The sequence below is a fragment of the Bombus affinis genome, chromosome 16 (assembly GCF_024516045.1).
Source record: "Bombus affinis isolate iyBomAffi1 chromosome 16, iyBomAffi1.2, whole genome shotgun sequence".
In the NCBI taxonomy this organism is placed as follows: domain Eukaryota; kingdom Metazoa; phylum Arthropoda; class Insecta; order Hymenoptera; family Apidae; genus Bombus; species Bombus affinis.
The window spans coordinates 3,748,706-3,758,092 of NC_066359.1; the positions used below are offsets into that span (position 1 = coordinate 3,748,706).

At 29.6% G+C, this 9,387-nt stretch overlaps 2 protein-coding genes across 3 annotated transcripts; one reads left to right on the top strand and one right to left on the bottom strand.

Annotated features, from left to right (window-relative positions):
- Positions 1–415: 415 nt before the first annotated feature.
- LOC126925441 (vesicle-fusing ATPase 1-like) lies at positions 416–6,393 on the bottom strand. 2 transcript variants are annotated; one of them, XM_050740990.1, is made up of 10 exons: positions 6,183–6,380; positions 4,885–5,104; positions 4,334–4,558; positions 3,639–4,266; positions 2,825–3,049; positions 2,420–2,719; positions 2,048–2,338; positions 1,791–1,975; positions 1,547–1,705; positions 416–1,460 (listed from the first exon to the last, which is right to left on the bottom strand). In XM_050740990.1, the coding sequence occupies exons 2-10, from the start codon at positions 4,893–4,895 to the stop codon at positions 1,343–1,345; spliced, it is 2,142 nt and encodes a 713-aa protein (XP_050596947.1). In that variant the 5' UTR covers positions 4,896–5,104; positions 6,183–6,380; the 3' UTR covers positions 416–1,342. The 2 variants fall into 2 exon arrangements, with proteins under 2 accessions (XP_050596947.1, XP_050596946.1); XM_050740989.1 differs by lacking the exon at positions 4,885–5,104 and having other exon boundaries at positions 6,183–6,393.
- A 282-nt stretch (positions 6,394–6,675) lies between these two features.
- LOC126925451 (pachytene checkpoint protein 2 homolog) lies at positions 6,676–8,547 on the top strand. The gene is made up of 6 exons (XM_050741008.1): positions 6,676–6,932; positions 7,083–7,239; positions 7,309–7,500; positions 7,570–7,797; positions 7,873–8,220; positions 8,277–8,547. Exons 1-6 carry the CDS (start codon positions 6,883–6,885, stop codon positions 8,541–8,543), a joined length of 1,242 nt encoding a protein of 413 aa, XP_050596965.1. The 5' UTR covers positions 6,676–6,882; the 3' UTR covers positions 8,544–8,547.
- The last annotated feature ends 840 nt before the right edge of the window (positions 8,548–9,387 follow it).

A 9,387-nucleotide genomic window follows, 5' to 3' on the forward strand; every position in this document is an offset into this window, starting at 1 on the left:
TACATATATTACATATGTCATAAATTTATATATACTATTATTGCAATATTTTAACACAAATATGATTCATATTAGATATTTATCAGGCATAACAATACATTTGATGTTAATATACAGATTTTCTTGTAGACAGTTTAATTATATGTACGTAAATCAAATTATTGAAATTATTATAATCAGATAATCAATAATACATTTTTACTATACGGATAAATTGCCATAAAATAAATTATTTAAATAATTTACACAAAATAAATTATTTATGTATCATATGCAGGGTAATTTCAGATTTACATACTAATTTCTCTAAAATAAAACTAATTTTCATCTATCTTTAATTTATAGGAAATACGTATCCATCTATTTTTCATATATTTCTTGTCAATTGCAAGCAAAGTAAATATTTGCATATAAATATTTTTTGGAATGGTTTTATTTAGTCACCTTAAAGGGGCATTAATCTGTAGATGCTACTAAATATCAATACTAAAACATATGCATACATTTACAACTAGAACTACAGCAAACTGTGATGTAGTGATAAGTACACATTAGATTATTGTATGGATATACATACATTACCTATAAATGGAGGCATAAAAATATATGTTTATAATACATGTAATAAACGTTGCTAATAAACAATTACACTTCTTATTATAAAAATTGTTTAAAAAACGTAGCACTAACATGGAATAAACTCATTTTATGGTAGAATATGATAACATTAAAACTAAGGGAAGCATTTCTGTCTATCTTTTGTAAAGATATGTGTAAATTTCATTTCTACATAGTTATGACATATAGTTTCATATATAACTAGTGTAGCATAAACTTTCAAAGTTCACACAAAAGATCAATAATTAAAAATTTATATAATAATGTATTGCGAACATTTAATATTATTACCATCTAACAAAAAATTTCATTCTTTTAACTATTATATCTTTGTCTTTTTACATTTTATATTTTACATTTTTTTAAATTAGTGAAATTGCTTTAAAACAAATTATTATCAAAGAGGTACATAAAAATTATATAATTCTAAAATTATGAATACTGTATGTTTGGCAGAATCATTTAAAAAGATAATAGAAAATACAATTTCTATTAAAAGTATAGTAGAAAGTACCTGAATATTTATAAACAATTAAAATGCTTTACATAAGTATTCCTAAGACATATACATATATACCTCACGTAATTATACTTGATTTTTTCAAGTAATATAGATTTCGTATGTATATAAATGCAAATTTCTTTGTTACGTACGTATTATATATTAATCCGTAAATCACATCTAATTCATTTCTACACAAATAATTACAGCTTTAGATACTTATTACTCCAATCCACCTTCTTCTTCTAATTTTGATAAGAATTTTGGAACTCTATATTTTGGTTCCACTTGACGTGCCATGTCTATTAAGCATAGCAACTTCTTTATACCAATAAATACCCTGAAAGAAAATATACAAATCGTGCTTTCGATATTCACACATTTAAATAAAAATTAATATTGTTAAATTGTTCTGAATAGACACACCGTTTTCCTTGAAGTTTGGCATGTAAATGTACAATTTCTTTTTTATTAAATAGATCCATTTCTTCTAAAACGCTTAAGAGATGGTCAGGAGTTGATAAATTAGGTACATGAAGAGTTGTACTAAATGCTGATAACATTTCCATGTCCTCTAAAACTTGTCTAGAGAAGATATGGTAATTATATTAATAAAAATATATGTAACTATTATTTTGGAATATTGTTACATTAACATTAAGTATTTTACCTGCGGCTTGTAGTACAAAGTACTAATAATTTACGACCACGCGGTGGTTGTTTCTTCAGTAAAACTAACAGCGCTTGTAAAGTCAAGTTAGAATATCGTGGACCAATAGAACCATAATCTAACAAACGCTCAATATTATCAACTAGAATACAACTGAGTTGTGAACGGTAAGCATCGTCGAATATCTAAACAAGAAAAAATATATATTTTATATCATTTATTATATTATAATTAGAAAATATTCAGTTCATATTTACCTTTCGAATTAAAAGACATTTTGCAGATTCTGTAAAACCAACCATATCTTCTGGTGTACATACTTTGACAAACGGAAAATCGGAATTTTTAGCTATTTGAGCAGCAAGTGCTGTTTTTCCACTATTTGGAGGTCCTTCTAACAAAACTGACACAAGACCAGAACCTTCGGCAGAGCGTGCCTCTTGAATATATAAATTGCCATCAGACAAAATCTCTGCCACTGGTTTGCCCCAGTTAATAATACCACGTATAAGAAGATGATCTAATTTTTCTGCACTTGTGCCAAATGCCTGTAACATAAAGTAAAGTCGTTAAAGCAAATCATTGCAGTTCTTTGTTAATCACACTCGAATTTCTTTTAAATTACTTACAGGTTTAACGTCATGTTCCAAAGCATGAAGAAAATCAGTTCTGGAAACCATAAGTTTTTCCATTGCAGCAGGATCTACTTCTACCTTACTAGAAGCTTTAATTAATCTATTCATAGCAGTACTTTGTGCAGCTCTAACTAGACCTTCTAATTCTGCACCACTGAAATTTTTAGTTAATGTGGCTAGTTCTCTTAAATCAACATCTGGTGATATCTTCTTATAATCTTTCATTCTAGATGTGTGAATATTAAGTATTTGGAATCTTCCATGTTCATCAGGCAAGCTGATTTCCATTTGTACCTATATGTACACAAATTTTATTTAATGTAATAATATTTATGTAAAGTAATGGTAATGGTTTTCCAAACATTATCTTTAAAAAATATTTAATATTATTAAGAATACCTCTAATCTACCAGGTCGTAGTAAAGCTTCATCAATCATATCTCGTCTGTTAGTCATACCAATAACAAGAATATTATTTAACTGCTCCACACCATCTATTTTTGCAAGCAACTGATTTACGACAGTATCATGAACTCCTGTATTTCCAGCAACACTCCCTCGAGATTTGCAAATAGCATCAATTTCATCAAAAATAATTATATGTAATCCACTATTTGGTCCAAGCTAAACATGAAAATTTATTTATCAGTAACCACTATAGTCACTACGTGTTTCGCTTTCATCTTAGAATCAAACAAGGTTTTCTAGTTTTTCTTGATCCTTTTTTTAGCGAAAATGTCTGCTCTATAATATACCCATGTTAGACTTTCTCCTAGACCTTTAGTTTTTTAAATAAATCGGAAAATGTAAGCAAACAATGGTGTTTTAGGTGTCTTTTTTGCTTTGATCATTATTTGAACACACTTAAATGTTTATAATCCAATAATAATACACATCATTTTATTTAAGTGAGCCTAAAGAATTTTTTCGTCCCAACCGCAATTCGATAGCTGTTACGATAAAAAGCATGAAACATCTCCAAAGTTGAAAATGTGCAATTTTTTTCATAATTCATTTTTTTAAAAACTTTGGATTCTAGGAAAACATGATTTGCAAATTTATATCTAGTATACAAAAATCTACAAGAATTACCTACTGAAGGTTGCAAAATCGGAAAAAAGTTAAAATTTGTTAAACAATGTAATTTATATTTATAATTTATATTTGTAAAACAGTATAAAACACGTCATGAAGGTTGAAAATATTTTCATACCCTCTTCTCCTCTTCTTCAGCATCAGCAAATAATCGTCTAACATTAGCTTCACTTTCTCCAACATATTTATCCAAAATCTGAGGGCCATTGACGATTTTGGGTTCTCTAGCATTTAACATAGTTCCTATCTGCCTTGCCATTAACGTTTTACCGGTACCTGGTGGACCATAAAGTAAAATCCCTTTTACGTGCTTACAACCCAGTTGAGTAACAATTTCTGGCGGAAAAACTCGTGACGCGAATGCTCTTCGGAAAATAGCACTGAATTCATTATCCAGTCCACCAATTCCCATTTTTTGAAAGTCCCAATCTGGATTGATAATTGATTGGCGAATAACTTTCCCCTTTGCTTTGCCAATAAGGTTTACATTTGAATTTTCTGCCTTTTCAAACTGTATAACAGTATCGCCCAAACAACGTCCCATTTGAGTTTTTTTAGATACTGTATTTTGTCCAGAACTTATAGCAGATATATCAGCAGCTTCCAAACTTTTAACTACGAGGCCAAGCATTCTTTTATCCTTGAACTGAAACACCAGTTGTTGACCCACGGTGAATGCCTGCCCCGAAAATTGTAACAGAAAATCTTTAGCCATTTCATCCGTATTGTATGGTTCCAAAGTAGTCCTAAAATATCATTACAAATTTTATTATACATGCTATTTTCTTTGCATTTTCCATATAATGCACATACGATTTTTTTTGCAAAAAGTCTGCTTCTAATACAATAGTGCATAAACATTCTGTACTGGAGGTAGGATTAAAATGATATGGTCGAACTTCAATTTCCTGATTAAGGGAAAGAGTGGCCCATTTCCTCTGAAGCAAACTAAATCCAACAGTTCCTCTGGGTACTTCATGATGTCGTTTTATAGTAAATACAAAGTGATGATTTGGTGCAGTGGTAACTTCAATGTGCCTAAAAGATACAATTATGTTGAACTTCATATAATCTGTCAAATAAACTAAAATTATAAATTTTATTATTCTTTTATTGCCTTATTTGTCGATTTAATTATTTAAAACCTTATATTTTATATATATATGTAAGCCGAAAGCAGCGTTCACACATTTCTGTATTTTCGCCGCATGTTCAACTCCCGAACAAATGAATTAATGGTTCAGTATAATATGTAATAGCTGTTACTACAGTTACTAATATACTGCAACAACAGCTTGTTCAAATTATAATGAATCAATCATTTGCTGGCTCAATTGTTTTTTTGTCTAGGAGCATATACTTACGTATGTTTCATATCCGTGTATACGATGAAATCACCGATTCGGTCGCATTCGACATTTGGTTTTGTCGATATATGAAGTGATTCGGCAATAAAAACGAATCGGCCGATACATTTTCTTTATCGTACTTATAGAAGAGTCATAGAGGAGAGTGCGTATGAATCGTTGAAAATGGCGAAAATAAATGCGGAGTTTATGATATCGTTGGTGGAACAAAGGCCCGCTATATGGGATAAAAGATTAGATTCATATAAAGATAAAAATTTAAAAGAAGCATTATGGTGAGAAATATACAATTTGTTAAAAGAAGATTTTGATAAAATTAATAGATAAGCAAATAAATTTTCCTAGAGATGAAGAAGAAAATCGTCATATTTAATTTTTTAAAAGTATTTTGTTATCATTACATATATTCAACAATAATGAAACTTTAGAATTTCAAGTCAAAGTTATAAATTTAATACAAAAAATAAGAAAATATATGAATATGCAGACACTTTTTACCATACTTTTCTAGAGAATTTTCTTCATACTCTTCATGCTCTTTTAGAGAACAAATGAATTTTATGAATGAATAAATTATAGAGATCAGAACTTGCATCAACATAACACATCACCTTTGTTTTAATTGTAAGTCCAATCATTGAATCCAATCATTCAATTACGGTTTTAGATCTGACTACTTGATTATATATAATGATAACAATTTAAAAATTAGTCTTAACCATGCAAACATTTTCTTTTCAAAACTAATACTTAGTCTCATAGTTGTGTTCTGTTTTGTTAAATCTTTTCCATGCTTTTTAACAGATCATCAAAAGTAAATATTCATATACAAAAATAATTAAAAAATTTTATTTCATCACTTCTTAATTGAGACATGAAAATTTGATAGGAACCCAATTGATATACATCATTTTCAATAGGATATATCTTCCGTTGATCCTTTTTTTGTGACATATTAAAAAACCATGAAAAATTCATAATGAAAAAATATTCACGTCAATTTTGTCAGACTGCAAATAACAAAATAAACAAACAAAAATAGGAAGTAAGCATATGCGTGAGAGTTAGATTTTTGGTGAAGGTACAGAACCGTGTGAACACTGCTTTCGGTCGTTACCAACTCGGTAATTGGGCCGATTCATTGATTTGGTACTTATACCAGTCACATCAGACGATACGATTTTTTGATCAATTCGATTTTACCGAATTGGTAGGATCGATCAAAAAACCATATCATCTATACTGGTTCTTATACCTACAAAATCAATGAATTAATTATAGGATGATATCTTTACCTGACATCATCTGGGAAATCATCTGGATTGATTATAGCACAATTTGTAATGCTAAGTTCATCAGTAGGACACCTAATTGCCTTCATTCTCTATGAAAAAAGTAAATTTTACTATTGAGAAAAAGAATCGCACTTATTGAAAGGATAGTATATCACTTTACAGTCTCATACGCAAGACTTATACCAGACTGACAACTGATCAGACTTTTGGTGGTGGAGGATTCCGCATTATGGCGCTGTTACAAAACTCCGAAAGCGCGCGCAGGGAGTAATAATATGTTATATTTAATATCAATAATGGAATAAATATTAGGTAGGGAATAATATTAACAATATTAATAATATTAATAAAGGAGTTAGTAACATCAAAACAATGACATCCTCCTTCATAAGAGTTGCGTATAGGAGATCTGTGTATAAAACTCTTTCTCTCTTTTTTGTCTTTACGTTAAATTCGTTCGTTGAAAATCAGATTTAAACTTTCTCTCTCTTCTGTTCCTCTCTTTTTTCTTCTATCACTATATATTTGACAATTGGTTGGAAACACCTGCGTAATCAGTTTCAAATTACATTTTGAATTCTTGATTGTTCTAGAGTACGCAGTTTGGTGTTTTTCTTAAGGTCTTAGCTCTGTATTAAAAAGATTTTAAATCAATTCTTAAAGCGTCGGAAAAGTGTCGAAAAGTAAAAAGTCAAATAAAATGGAAGGAGCTGATGTTTTGCACGTGGAAATCTGTCTAAATATCGTCAGGTATTACTCTCGTAGTTCTTTTTTTTACGATTAACGATTTTTTACAATTACGATAATTTATGTTTCAATTGAAATATAATTCTTTTATCAACTTTGTGCGCTATATTTTGAATGTTAAATCCATTATAAACAATAATATTTGACTTTCAGCACACTTTCTATAGAAAAAGTAGAGAATTTAGTATATGCTGAAATAAATGCATTAGAGGATGTTGCTTTAGATACCATTATGTATGGAAAGGACCTGACAAACTCCACTTTACAGACTCATATTGATTCTATAATATGCACTTGCAGTCATGGAGAGGTAAAAGTTTGAAAGTAAATTTAATTGCATACACAAAGAACGTTAGTAATACGAACTTTATAATTACAGAGAACTCATATGAAAGTGCAAGGAGCTACTCTAAGGTTTCATATATATAGGTTAACCACAGAGTCTGCAGCTACTGAGACAATGGAAAATGATGGAGAAAATCTTTCAGCCTCATCACATTGGATATTACCATCACAAGAATTTCATTATTTATGGGAGAGCCTTTATTTTGATTCCAACATAAAGGATAACGTTAGTTGAATATCTTATAATTATCTCAATTTTTCATAATACTTGAAAATGCTTTTGTTCCTTTTTTAGCTACTTCACTTTGTGGAAACAGCAATGATATTCGCAGACCATAATATTGATACTAACATCATAAGTTGGAACAAAGTGGTACTATTACATGGGCCACCAGGTACAGGAAAAACTAGTTTATGTAAAGCCCTTGCTCAGAAGGCTACTATTCGTTTAGGTAATAGATTTACACATGGCGAATTTGTTGAGATAAACAGCCATAGTTTATTTTCAAAGTGGTTTTCAGAGGTAATATTACAATAACTCATTAAGGAAATTCTTTTAATTAGTAGATAATAAAATTAAAAATATTACTATTTGCAGAGTGGTAAATTGGTTGTGAAATTATTCAATGAAATAAGAAGTCTTTTAGAAAATCCACAAGCATTAGTTTGTATCTTAATTGATGAGATAGAATCCCTGGCGCATACCCGGAAAAGTTGTAATAACGGATCAGAACCCGTTGATTCCATAAGAGTAGTGAATGCCTTATTAACGCAACTAGACCAAATAAAACGATATCCAAATATTTTAATTTTAACAACTAGCAATTTATCAGAAGCCATTGACATAGCATTCGTCGATAGAACAGATATGAAGCAATATATTGGACCTCCTTCGTATCAAGCTATATACAAAATTTATACTTCCTGTCTTAAAGAATTAATGAGGGTAAATAAATATATATTTTCCTATTTCGTCAAATATATTATTTTCACTTTTTCCAGACAAAATTAATGGAATCAGAAGAAATTTATGACTTACCATGCTTAAAAAAAATGGGCTATGAGGAAACATTTCAGACAAAGAACAGTCTTAAATTAATGGAACTCAGTCAAGAGAGCGTGAACTTAAGTGGACGAGTTTTAAGAAAAATACCATTTTTAGCTCATGCTTTCTATATGAAAACAAAAAAGTGTACTCTAAGTCGATTTTTAAGAGCTATGCACATAGCGATTGAAAGAGAAAAGGAAAATACAGAAGAAGTATTCTAAGAGGTATTTTTTTCTAATTCGTGGACCTTTTTTACTTTTTTAATGTACTCAGTCTTAACTCAATGAAAGATTTAGTATTATATTTATTTAATACTTTTCATACATGACATAAAGATATGTATGCGTTTTATTTAAATCTTTCTAACTTTTTATTTTCCCTTCCTGTGAAAACTTTTGATAATTGTAATGAAGGTCATTGAGGTCATTAGGGTGGAAACTCTCGTAAATAATGATTCAAAGAAGAACAGCTAAATTTGTATTACTTCAGAGATATAAAATTCTAGTAAGACATCATTCTAAATCATAAGATATAAAAATACAATCATTTATAGTAAATGTGATGGGAAGGTTGTAAAAAATGTAGATGAGGTTGACATTGACAGTCATCATACAGATTCAGTATAATTAGAATATTTGCTCGTAATACTACACCTTAATTTGTCGCGTTTTGTTATTAATTAATAATTTGAGCAATGTGTTTTTACATACTATATAAGTACCGACTTTTCTTTACAAAATAGCATTCGAATTTTTGTATTTCATGCATTTATTTCGAAGTTATAATCTTTTGAAGTCAGAAAGTTCCAATTCGCCTTTCAAGACACCGTTTACTTCATCTATGTCTTTTACAACTTTCCGATCATGTTTGTTCTGAATTATGTGCTTTATTGATACCTTCAGATTTATAGAATGATCCCTTATTAGAATTTTAATTACCTGAAGGGGTACAAATTTGAACATTCTTCTTTTCAAATTACAAAGTTCCCGCCATATGAATCTCGATATCACCTCGATCGCGAAACATTCGATAGTCACGACCTCTCTAGTTTCGAGATAGGCTATG